Source organism: Gigantopelta aegis, chromosome 12, assembly GCF_016097555.1.
Source record: "Gigantopelta aegis isolate Gae_Host chromosome 12, Gae_host_genome, whole genome shotgun sequence".
Lineage (NCBI taxonomy): Eukaryota > Metazoa > Mollusca > Gastropoda > Neomphalida > Peltospiridae > Gigantopelta > Gigantopelta aegis.
The window spans coordinates 49,596,983-49,611,509 of record NC_054710.1 but is presented as its reverse complement, the minus strand read 5'-3'; the positions used below and the strand labels follow the sequence as shown (position 1 = coordinate 49,611,509).

General features: G+C 32.7%; 1 protein-coding gene across 1 annotated transcript in view; it reads right to left on the bottom strand.

The window, feature by feature from the left end:
* Positions 1–9,337: 9,337 nt before the first annotated feature.
* The window catches only part of LOC121386128, a 51,021-nt gene continuing 45,831 nt past the window's right edge, over positions 9,338–14,527 (bottom strand). The window contains exon 7 of the mRNA XM_041516927.1: positions 9,338–10,761. Within this exon, the coding sequence (XP_041372861.1) occupies positions 10,653–10,761 (109 nt within the window). The 3' untranslated portion in view covers positions 9,338–10,652. The remainder of the gene's footprint in view (positions 10,762–14,527) is intronic.

Genomic DNA, 14,527 nt, shown 5'->3' with positions numbered 1-14,527 from the left:
TATTTGGTCTATGTAGGAATAACTGTGTTTTGTTAAAAGCATGTCTGCAAAAGCTATTTAATGATATCTATCTAGACATTGACATGCAATAATAGTCGTTTTTAAATGCATTGAGCAACTTGTTATTAATAAAATTATATCCTTATGCCATTTTTTAATTTGTTTGTTCTTTTATTTCTTTATTTCTTTCTAATCATTCTCTCTTTTTTTTTCATTTCTTGATTTCTTTTAATTATTTCATTTACAATAAGATTTTCGCGTTACAAATACAATTAAATTAGCGCCCTGCCCCATCAAAATTCTAGCTAGAAGACTGGGTATAGAATACAAACATAATTAAGTTTAATTGCTAATTTAAATAAAGAACAAGAGATTTGTCAGTCTTGAGAGCTCCACTATTTAGTTTTCAATTGTCTTGCTAGTAGATAATAATTCATTAGAGACTTGCTAAAATATGAAACTTCCAAAATATATCTGTTAGTTTGTGGATTTTGCAAGAGAATAGCAGTATTCTTTCACAACTGTCGATCAAAACTGAACTTGAAATTAGACTTTCTGATTTTCACTTACAATTATAAATAAATAAATAAATAAATAAGTCGTTATGGTCTTTCTATTAGTTTGTGGAGAGGATTCTTGTACCAAGTTTCAGAATAACCCAATCACAACTATAACTAAAATAGACTTTCAAATCTCGATATATATATATCTTTTTTAATTTAATTTAATAAAAGAAATAAAAAAACAAAAAACAAAAAAAAACACGAAAATATCTCTCCATTAGTTTGTAAAGACGCCCCTGGGAATGACTGGTCTGAATTTAAGAAATATCAGTTCAGAACTCAACAAACAATAAGATAATACTTTCAAAGGTTTAAGTATTATATGTCTATTTAAAAAAAAATTAAAAACAAGTTCCAAAATGGCAAATTTCCAAATATATCCTATTATTTTGTGCAGACTGATCCAGATGATCATTATACCACGTTTTAGAACAGTCAGTTGTAAACTCAAGGAGAAGACATACTTTAAAATAAACGTTAACGGGCGGACGCTGGACAAACCAGTATAAGTGAAGTTCCACTGGCAAACGTCATATCGAAGCTAACACATTGTGGCAACAAAACTTGTAAACTATCTTATTTTAATCTGTACTTGTTTATTAAACTGCCTACATACGGAAATCATAAACCCTGTTGAAGAGACAGTTCAAATTGTTTTGCCATTGTTAATGTTTCCAAGTAATAGACCCTTGTTGACAACTGAAATGACACATTAAACAAATTTCGTTATTTTCAATATTAGTGTCTTTACATGCAATGCATTTCCGATTGTTTTAAGGTCTGTAACACGCCAACATCATTTTATTTCTCAATATATAATTGTCTTTTAGAACGATCAGCAACACACTGAATATACAAAACAACAAACAATTTTAGCCACTGGAGATATTTCCTCAGATGGACACGTTATAATGGCAGCAAACTCTAGACAGTTTATTTAAAGACACCCCCCCCCCCCCCTCCAAAAAAAAAAAAAAAAAAAAATAATAATAAAAAATAAAAATAAAAATAAAAAAATAATAATAAAATAAATAAATAATAATAACAATAAATAAAATAAAATAAAAGGGCAACAACATATCCCCCCCCCCCCCCCGAAAAAAAGAGACGAAAAAGAAGAAAAAAATAAAAAGAACAAAACAAACAACCCAACTACAATTTGTAACAACAATAATCGTAATTTATTTTAATCTCATTGAAACTTTTTTACTAAAAATAACTACGCATCACAGAAAACAAAACAAAACCCCTAGTATTTAGTTTGGGGGGGGGGGGGGGGGCTGGATTTGTCAGATCATTTGGTTTCTGTCCTGCCTTGTCTAGGGTTAGGTCTATATCTAGGTTTAGATCTTAATGACTGGGGTGGGGTTGGTGGAGTGTTTGCGACCATAGTGCAATGCGAGATATTAACCCTTGTTTACGAAGGTTACACCCCAATATTAAAAGATGTTGATTTTTATAAAGTGTTCTTGTGGCAACGTTCACTTTGTGAGTACCAACCGATTCCTGGTCACAACTACATAGCACTTTTGTTAAATTTCTGCAATGAATGGGCTATCTAAAAAAAAAAAACACAAAACAAAAACCGTATAAAACGAAGTAGGATGAAATGAGAAAGAAAAATCAAATAAAACGAAACCTTGGCTCCCGGACGAATCCCATAAATTGTAATATTAAACAAAGTAAACCATCTAAAGAATGCATAATCATGACACATTTAGCTATATACATTAAGAAAGCAATGGATATACGTAATGAAAGTCTTCAATTTAATGTGCACGTTGAATATATGTCAAATAGTGGCATGCAACCATTCATATATAATATGGAAACTATTTTAAAATATGTACACAAAAATACTATGTTGTTTTGTTGTTAAGGTGTGGACTTAACAAGAAGTAGAATGAACAAAAACATCCTTCATAAAATAAGTCATTGGCTTCCGGACTAAGCTCACAAAGTATAACAATAAACACGAAAATCACTTAAAGTCCATCTAAAGAAAACATAACCATGAACAATCTAACTATATACATTAAGAAAACAATTGATATACGCAATGAAACTCTTCATTTTTAATGAACAATTAGAATATATGTCAAACAGTGACATGTAACAATTGCTACATAATTTGTAAACTATTTTAAAATATGTACACAAAAATACAAACACTATTTAGTTAAAGAAACAATGGAAGGTGAAATACTGGAACTAGTCTGGGAGCCATAGGCTGATTTTGGGGGTAACCTGGATTTTTTTGGATTTTTATTTGCTGTTTGTCATTGTCTAGGGGTGTTTTTGTAGTTTTTTTCTTTCTTTTTGTTGTTTGTTTTTGTTTTGTTGTTTGTTTTTGGTGTTGTTTGTTTGTTCGGGTGGGGGGTGGGGGGGATTTCAGATATTTATCCAATGTTACATCAAAACATTTTCAATAATATAGATATTTTTCCATTTCTTGTAAAGTACTCATTCTAGAACATTCGGTTTGCTTGTGGCAACGTTTATTCATGAGGTAGGTACCATACAGTCTATTTAGAAACCATTTTACGAATATTAACCCCTTCCTGGTCACACTAAAAAACCCACTTTTGTTAATATTCTGCATTGATTGGGATATGCAAAAATGCACAACAAAATTTACATAGAGTAGGGTGAAATGAGCAAAAATGTAATATACGAACCATTGGCTCCCGGACTAAGCCCACAAAGTGTAACAATAAAAAACGTACCCCTCCGTCCCGTCTGATGAACACTTAACCATGATAAATTTAACTATATACATAACAAAACAATTGCTAGAGGCAGGGCTTCTAGATTATGGTAGCCCCACTCCCATGGCTAGTGCTATTCAGTATTGGGCCGGTAAATGTGAATATCCTGCTCCCTCTTCCCAACCCCAAACTAAGAGGTTTTAAGCTCTATCTCCCTCTTTAGGTGACATACCTGATTATTACTATTAGTAAAATTGCATTTATTTAAAGTAGGGCTAGTGAATTTTTAATCATGGCTAGTAAATGTTTAAAATCACTGATCCCATGGCTAGTGGATATTTATAAAATTCCAGAAGCCCTGCTATAGGTAATGAAATTCTTTCAATTTTGATGCGCATTTGGAATATATATCAACTAGTGGCATGTAATCATTGATATATATTTTCAAAACTCCAAAGTATGCTATTTTTTATGTAATACGACGATTTAAACGTATGCCAAGTTTGCAATTGGAAAAACTAGAAGTACTGTTCTCTGTAAAATGGTAGTGGTATGTATATGCTCATTCACATATAGCATGAACACGACATGTCTATATTTAATAGGTAAACCTGACCTTATGATATGTTTATATATAAGTAAAACTAGATGTACTGTTCACTGTAAAATAGTAGAGGTATGTGTGTTCTCATTCATATACAGTATGAACACGTCACGTCTATATTTAATAGGTAAACCTGACTTTATGCCATGTTTATATAGAGTTGTACCATGGATTTGAAACCTTAAAGCTGAATAAACACATTTGGATATGCATACATTAAGCAGAAACGTTACAGCCCCTTTGAGTTAAAGCTTAATCTTGAGATAAAGAAAATATATCGAACAACAATGTTTTTCAAAATTGTAGTCAAATACAAGATGACAATTTTAAAGTTAGTTTTATTTAATGACACCACTAGAGCACAATGATTTATTAATCATTGGCTATTTGGTAATTTTTGACATATATTCTTAGAGGAAAGCTGCTACATTTTTCCATTAGTACCAAGGGACATTTGATATGCACCATCCCAGACAGGATAGCACATACAATGACCTTTGATATACCAGTCGTGGTGCACTATCTGGAACGAGAAATAGCCCAATGGTCAATTCCAGATGATGACATTACATGTTTTCATTTCCAGTAAATGTTATTTCAATTTCACAAAATTATAGAAAATTCTGCATTAAAATTAGTTTTTGGCTAAAAGGAAAAAAAGACCAAGATTTGACTGTTGAATAATGAAATAATTCATATATTATTTTTAATAGTAACGTAAGTAATATGATGCTCTCTTGAATGGTAATTTGCTGTATAATGTAGGTACTGAAAACATTCAAATTACGTCACACCATATTTGGAACATTACACAAAATTGCCGCAGAGTATGATTCATTACGTTAAGTAAATCCGTGAAATTAACATTAAACATAGATTTAAGAAAGTGCTGTTATGACGTTAAATAATTTTAAAAAATGGAGTGTTTTTGCTTCCTATTTATTGCACTCGTTTATTTCGCTCAAGAACATGCCACTCGTGGTATATATTCTTGTGCAAAATAAACTCGTGCAATAAATAGCAAGCGAACACAATGTATGTGAAGTTCTGTTTATTTGCAGCACTTACGTGAAAGAAACAGAAAGTAAATAAACTTAACAAAAACAAAATAGAAAAAAAACCCCCACAAATCATACAGTGGTAAAATGCTCCCTCGAAAAAATGAAGAAAAACATGAGAAAATACTTGAAAACAAATATAGTTTTCTTTATTTATTTATGGAAAAACTAAAATAGAACAGAATAAAATCGAACTGAGTTGAATTGATTCATTAAAATAAAATAAAATAAAACATAAAATTAACTTTAACAAAATAAATAATAATAAATAATAATAATTAAAATGCATAAAATATATCAAAATAATATACTGCAACATAAACAAAAATAGCATTAAAAATCGTTACCCATCTTACAAATGCAGTGACAAAGTTGTATAAAGGCACCTTCCACAAATTGTTTCGTTAACTTTTGCATTATATATTCAGTTATATGCCCATACTAAATACAGCAACACTGTTTAATTTATTAGTAGAACAAAGTATTTAAAACTCTTTAGAAAACTACAGATAGAACAGTGATCAATACTGTGTTAGGTCTCTCAGTCAGACTTATCTAGCAGCATTTTACCACAAAGTTTCTGTATTAATTGTTTGGCTACGGACACTACATAGCATCCTTACTGAATGAAAAGCATCCCTTAGTAGGATTCTATCTTCAGTGTTATGTCTCGTTGTGAACCTAATTATTTATGCAACTCAGCTAAATACTCAACACAAATCTGAAATATTTTCAGCATGAGGAATGTCCTGCTAGTCATCATTTAAAAAAATTTCCTGGGGTGAATGCTGGATGAAAATAACAATTACAAATTCAGCTATATTATTTATGTTTTTTTTTTCTTCTTATTTTAACATGTAACGTAACAAAATAAACTACATGAACATTTAAGTACTTATTTTATCATTGTTAATGAAATATTTAAATGTATACTGATGCCTTATGAAAGGTTACATACACTACAGTTACGGACACTACAAACCAACATGCAGTGTGTATTATTTTCAAATCCTTCAGCTACTTCACATTTCTATTACATGGCAGAGTTTCTCCATACATATAACTTGCCAACCACAAATGGATGTAGATTCCTTTTGATCAAGGTAAAAAATAGTAGATGGTTATGGACATTATCAATTTTTTGACAAACATATTAGTTAGTTTAATTTTGTTACGTTTTGGTAACAATAACAAATATTGCACTTGTTAATACTTAATGTTCATATGGCGTGAGTTATAGATTGTATTTGAAAAAAACACCCTATAACAAACTAGTACATTTACATAAATTGCAATACCTTTGATTTCACCACTGTCATTTCAACATACAACATGTTTCAATATTTTTACAACAAAGGGGTGATTTCAGTGAAATTGAATACTCTAACGACAAAAAGTTCCCTAATTTGACCCACTAATTGACTCAGTGTGCAACTGTTATTGAATAAGAAAGCTGAAATACTCTATACAGATAGGGGTGACCCATACGCACCACCACAAACCAAACAGTGATGTGTTGGATCAAACTATTTTCTGGCATTGTCTATTTTATATCTTACTGGTTATATGCCCAGCACTTTGTTAATTTATTCTCCTGAGGATGTTGGTCGTTAGACTAACGAAACGTCGAATATTTTAAATATGTTTATGTAATTTAAAATTTTAAGGTGGTTTCAGTGGAAACATATATTTGTATATGTACTGTTTGTTCATATTTGTAGGATAGAATAACATACTTAATCATGATTTGGTCCCTTTATAGAAGATATATTTGTTAAATTGTCAATTGGCCCCTGAACTTTAACCTTTGCTGTACATTAAATGCATGCTGAATTTCCCAGGATTAAAGAGTAATTTAAACTGACTTTAACACTTAACTTATTAATTCGTTCACCGGCCACCACAAAACTATGTAATAGATCAGATCATCAAAAGTGTACTAGATCAATCTGTCTTATTATTTGTGAGGAATTGTACTCTATCGGGTTTGTGAGGAATGCTCGATGGACTGCAGTAATGATAACATCACTAGTGATGACAGATTGTACTCTATCTGGTTTGTGAGGAACGGTCGATGGACTGCATTAATCAGAAAAGCACTAGTGATGTGAGATTGTACTCTATCTGGTTTGTGAGGAACGGTCGATGGACTGCATTAATCAGAAAAACACTAGTGATGTAAGATTGTACTCTATTTGGTTTGTGAGGAACGGTCGATGGACTGCATTAATCAGAAAAGCACTAGTGATGTGAGATTGTACTCTATCTGGTTTGTGAGGAACGGTCGATGGACTACATTAATCAGAACATCACTGGTGATGACAGATTGTACTCTATCTGGTTTGTGAGGAACGGTCGATGGACTACATTAATCAGAACATCACTAGTGATGACAGATTGTACTCTATCTGGTTTGTGAGGAATGGTCGATGTACTGCATTAATCAGAACATCACTAGTGATGACAAATTGTACTATATCTGGTTTCTGAGGAATGGTCGATGGACTAAATTAATAACAACATCACTAGTGATGACAAATTGTACTATATATGGTTTGTGAGGAATGGTCGATGGACTGCATTAATGAAAATATCACTAGTGGTAACAAATTGTACTATATCTGGTTTGTGAGGAATGGTCGATGGATTGTATTAATGAGGAAATCACTAGTGATGACAGATTGTGCTATATCTGGTTTGTGAGGAATGGTCAATGGACTGCATTAATGAGAACATCACTAGTGATGACAAATTGTACTATATCTGGTTTGTGAAGAATGATCGATGGACTGCATTAATGAAAACATCACTAGTGATATCAGATTGTACTCTATCTGGTTTGTGAGGAACGGTCGATGGACTACATTAATCAGAAAAACACTAGTGATGTAAGATTGTACTCTATTTGGTTTGTGAGGAACGGTCGATGGACTGCATTAATCAGAAAAGCACTAGTGATGTGAGATTGTACTCTATCTGGTTTGTGAGGAACGGTCGATGGACTACATTAATCAGAACATCACTGGTGATGACAGATTGTACTCTATCTGGTTTGTGAGGAACGGTCGATGGACTACATTAATCAGAACATCACTAGTGATGACAGATTGTACTCTATCTGGTTTGTGAGGAATGGTCGATGTACTGCATTAATCAGAACATCACTAGTGATGACAAATTGTACTATATCTGGTTTCTGAGGAATGGTCGATGGACTAAATTAATAACAACATCACTAGTGATGACAAATTGTACTATATATGGTTTGTGAGGAATGGTCGATGGACTGCATTAATGAAAATATCACTAGTGGTAACAAATTGTACTATATCTGGTTTGTGAGGAATGGTCGATGGATTGTATTAATGAGGAAATCACTAGTGATGACAGATTGTGCTATATCTGGTTTGTGAGGAATGGTCAATGGACTGCATTAATGAGAACATCACTAGTGATGACAAATTGTACTATATCTGGTTTGTGAAGAATGATCGATGGACTGCATTAATGAAAACATCACTAGTGATATCAGATTGTACTCTATCTGGTTTGTGAGGAACGGTCGATGGACTACATTAATCAGAACATCACTGGTGATGACAGATTGTACTCTATCTGGTTTGTGAGGAACGGTCGATGGACTACATTAATCAGAACATCACTAGTGATGACAGATTATACTCTATCTGGTTTGTGAGGAATGGTCGATGTAATGCATTAATCAGAACATGACTAGTGATGACAAATTGTACTGTATCTGGTATGTGAGGAATGGTCGATGGACTAAATTAATAAAAACATCACTAGTGATGACAAATTGTACTATATATGGTTTGTGAGGAATGGTCGATGGACTGCATTAATGAAAATATCATTAGTGGTAACAAATTGTACTATATCTGGTTTGTGAGGAATGGTCGATGGATTGTATTAATGAGAAAATCACTAGTGATGACAGATTGTACTATATCTGGTTTGTGAGGAATGGTCGATGGACTGCATTAATGAAAACATCACTAGTGATGTCAGATTGTACTCTGTCTGGTTTGTGAGGAATGGTCAATGGACTGCATTAATGAGAACATCACTAGTGATGACAGATTGTACTCTATCTGGTTTGTGAGGAATGGTCGATGGACTGCATTAATGAAAACATCACTAGTGATGTCAGATTGTACTCTGTCTGGTTTGTGAGGAATGGTCAATGGACTGCATTAATGAGAACATCACTAGTGATGACAAATTGTACTATATCTGGTTTGTAAAGAATGATCGATGGACTGCATTAATCAGAACATCACTAGTGATGACAAATTGTACTCAATCTGGTTTGTGAGGAATGGTCGATGAACTGCATTAATGAAAACATCACTAGTGATGACAAATTGTACTATATCTGGTTTGTGAGGAATGGTCGATGGACTGCATTAATCAGAACATCACTAGTGATGACAGATTGTACTCTATCTGGTTTGTGAAGAATGGTCGATGGACTACATTAATCAGAACATCACTAGTGATGACAGATTGTACTCTATCTGGTTTGTGAGGAATGGTCGATGGACTGCATTAATCAGAACATCACTAGTGATAACAGATTGTACTCTATCTGGCTTGTGAGGAATGGTCGATGGACTACATTAATCAGAACATCACTAGTGATGACAGATTGTACTCTATCTGGTTTGTGAGGAATGGTCGATGGATTGCATTAATGAGAACATCACTAGTGATGACAGATTGTACTCTATCTGGTTTGTGAGGAATGGTCGATGGACTGCATTAATGAAAACATCACTAGTGATGACAAATTGTACTCAATCTGGTTTGTGAGGAATGGTCGATGGACTGCATTAATCAGAACATCACTAGTGATGACAGATTGTACTCTATCTGGTTTGTGAGGAATGGTCGATGGACTACATTAATCAGAACATCACTAGTGATGACAGATTATACTCTATCTGGTTTGTGAGGAATGGTCGATGGACTGCATTAATCAGAACATCACTAGTGATGACAGATTGTACTATATCTGGTATGTGAGGAATGGTCGATGGACTAAATTAATAAAAACATCACTAGTGATGACAAATTGTACTATATCTGGTTTGTGAGGATTAGTCGATGGATTGTATTAATCAGAACATCACTAGTGATGTGAGATTGTACTCTATCTGGTTTGTGAGGAAGGGTCGATGGACTGCATTAATCAGAACATCACTAGTGATGTGAGATTGTACTATATCTGGTATGTGAGGAATGGTCGATGGACTAAATTAATAAAAACATCACTAGTGATGACAAATTGTACTATATCTGGTTTGTGAGGATTAGTCGATGGATTGTATTAATCAGAACATCACTAGTGATGTGAGATTGTACTCTATCTGGTTTGTGAGGAAGGGTCGATGGACTGCATTAATCAGAACATCACTAGTGATGTGAGATTGTACTCTATCTGGTTTGTGAGGAATGGTCGATGGACTGCATTAATGAAAACATCACTAGTGATGACAAATTGTACTGTATCTGGTTTGTGAGGAATGGTCGATGGACTGCATTAATCAGAACATCACTAGCATTGTGAGATTGTACTCTATCTGGTTTGTGAGGAATGGTCGATGGACTGCATTAATCAAAACATAACTAGTGATGACAAATTGTATTATATCATAAAATTTTTACTCAATTGATTAGTCAGTAACTTCACAATTACTTAATCTGTCTGGGTGAATACAGGGTTATCAATCTGACTTCTCTCAATTTCACTCTTCTGCGTTCTGTTATCAATATTCTCTTCCACAGCATCTGGTTGTCTTTTATTTCTGTTAAAATAAATCATCAGACAACAGTCACTAAACGATATTATTATTGTTATTGCTACTGTTAAGGAAACTACAGCTATTAAACAGCATCTAATAAATGATATTGTTGATGTTGCTGTTAACACAACCTAAATAATTAAACAGCAGTTACTAAATGTTATTATTGTTTTTGTTGTTGTTAACATTTTTGTTTTATTGGACATCCGTTACTAAATGATATTATTGTTACTGTTGTTAACGAAAAAACTAAATTCATAATTAGTTAAATGATATTGTTGTTGTATTTCTTAAAGTAAGACAGCAGTAACTAAATTATATTATATATTTGTTGTTGTTGTTATTATTCAGTACTACACATTTGGAACTATTAGCCATGCGATAAATTGATCATCTCAAACGTTCAAGGTGAGTGATTTGCATTCCACACAAAAACAATATCGTGACTAATGCGTGCGTGCGTGTGTGTATGTGTCAAATATGACTGTCCAGTGACCATTTTTCGGGTACACAAATTTCAGAGTGAATTTAAAATCATTGATTGAAACATATTTTATTGTTTTTTAAAGAACAAATGGATTAGGCACAAGTTACACAACTTACAAGGCCTTCTCCAAAATACATACATATTATGACAGTAATATATCTTTGCAATTTAAATATGAACAGAAATAAATATTATTGAAAAAAGAAAGAATAAAGGAAACAGAGAAAAAAAAGAGACCCAATAAAGTTTTCTATGTGTTCGATAATTAGACAGCAGGTTTGATAAAAGAAAATACAAAACACAAACAAGGCATCACAATGATTACATTATGACTACACAAAAAATAATAATAGCAATAAAATAAATAAATAGTAATCATTTTAAAGATCCATACTTTATTTACTATTCAAGGGAAACGTTTTGTTTCATTTATATACTTACGTATGTATGAAAAATATTTCTTTATTCTGTTCTTCACTTAGAGTATTTTTACCATTTAAAACTAGTTGTAAATCTAATGGCTGAAATCTTTGCAATGAATTCCAGAGAGTGCGTCTTTGTCTTTCATATAAAATTCACAGAAAAAATTATAATTGTTTTCAAAATTATATCCACAACTGCATGAGGAATCGGTGCTGAGACCAACTCGATATAAGTCTGCTTTTAAATCACTACACCTGTGTCTTAAACACACTCTCTCACAGATGGTTAACAAGGTATTATATGACAATATATACATTTGTTTGTACCTAAAAGTACTTTATTGAACAATCTACATAACCACCATATCACACTTATTATTGGCATTTTATAAAAAGAATTGAATTATGGGTATGGTCCATAATTCTGAGAAAAATAATAGTGATTTGGAGAGCAGAGGTGTGACGTATTATTTTGAGTCACATGACGGGCATTCCCCGAATAACCGCAGTGTCAAAATGATTTACCAAGTTCGTGTAACGAGAACGTTCGACCGTCATATGCAACGTAGGGTAAATAGAAAAACAACAATGAAAATAAGTTATTAAAAAAATAATAAAAACATGTACTGGATGATAATAAGCTTATACATTAATTTATTTTAGTAACAGAAGCATGTTAAACGTCGACAATCCCGACTAGTTAGGCCTATGCATCTATAGATAAATGTATCATTAGTCGTACGCAAAAAAACTCTAAACATCTGGATCACGAACACCTTCATTTTCTACCTTGTCAAATTCATTATTATGCAAAATATGCCATAGCAGCTGACATGGGATAGGAATTGATACATTTTTAAAGAATACGCTGAACTAGACGATGTTTTTATACGATGTGACTATATATACGAAGACCGTGTATATAGCCTCCGCTAACGAGGGCTGGCTATAATCACACCAAAAATGTATATAGGCGGTAAAAAAGTATTTGATTAATCCATATTACTGAACCATCTGGAACAGTAGGAATACATACTAAGTACTATATGAACAGAACGTTTTTCTGAACAGGGGAGGGGGAGGGGAAGGGGAGTACATGCATTTAGCGGACCCTTTTGTGTGCGTTTTCCATAGACATATGAATAGCGTAATATTGCCCGTACAGTACTAGCAAAATAAATAATAATAAAACAAATTAATATTAATAATAATACACAATTATTATTATTACTATTATTATTATTATTATTATTATTATTATTATTATTAGCCTACCACAACCTTTTTGGGGTGGAGGGGCGGTGTTTTATGTGAGGAATTTTGGCTATAAAAATGCAAGATTAGCGTGTGTGCACACACGGACATACGGCAGGCTGAACTTGTCCCTGCACGTAGAACTCGATTCAACTGGGTTAAGTAATAATTCAATCTAATTAAAATTAGCTCCACTATTGCATGTGGATCTAACAGCAGCCCGTTGGAGCTCATATCCAGTTGACCTTTCATTCGACCAATCAAAACCTTACTTGTAGAATCATGCCAGATTGGTAATAATTAAGCCAACCTTTGGACGACAAAACATGCGAAAGTAAACTGGGTTTTTTTTACGCTATACATTAAACCGAATGACCACTTTGCGAACCAGTCAAAATAATTTAATAATAATAAATGGTGAGTTCATGTTCTGAATGTTTATTATTTTATTTCAGCGTATTCGCAATTATTTTCGTTATGAAATTAATAATATATATATTTTTATTTGCCATGTATATAGCCGGCCCTCATTGGCAAGTCTCTATACACGGCGGTCGTTTATATAAAATTCAAAAATATATTATACGGTTGTCGTATATATAGCCTCATCACTACGAGTCTGTTTTGCTGTAATGTTTTTAACTTATAAACATGAAGAGTTCTAACTTTTAAAAATAAAGCGTGAAATGGAATTCCCTCGATCGTAGTTCCATTAAAATGTTTAGGATCATACTAGGTTTGGTATTCCAAATGAATGTAATTTCCATTCATAATCCATATTTAGAGATATAAGGCCCATTAAATCCGTGAATGAGCGCCTTTAACTTGGTATGTAATACATTTCCTCTTCTATTACCAAATGAAGAGTATGGTGCAACGCATGGGACATCAGGTTTTATTGCTTTTCTAAATGAAGATATGTTTTGACAATTTCGAATTTCAGCCCGTAGGTTTTATTGTCGAATGGATAAATGAAGATTGAAGTAAATTAGTTCTAGCAGGGGGGTAAAGAAATATCATTCTGATTTCTTAGCATGTAAGGGGATCTTTGTCCAACTGTTTGTGATATACTGTGTATCATAAAATCAGGAGCCATACCTTTCATTATTTTAAACATTGCGCAAAGCTTTTTGAATTTACGCCTGGAAGTAAGTGCTGCTAATCCAGTTTCATAATACAAAGACTTTCTAGATGCAAATGTTGACAAACCCATGATTAATCTGGCGACTTCTAATTGTACTTTTTCAATATTGTCTTCCTCTACTAAAGAACGCCCATCCCATACTTCCGATGCATATTCTAACATTGGGCAGATAAAAGTTATATATATTTTCAATAATGTTTGTCGATTTAATAAATATTTGTATTTCCTGAGTACAGAAATCATTACCGAAGCCGATTTACAAATATTATTAATGTGTGTTGCTGAGTTGTTTGATTTAAATCATGATTTAAATCACTGCAAAAAAAATCATGCATTTCGATTTTTTTATTTTATTATGTTTGATTTGATTTTTATGATTATTGCATTTATTTTTATTGATTATTTTATAAACGTGATTTATCAATTAACTTGCAGTACAAAAAATGAAGTGTTATTTAAAAT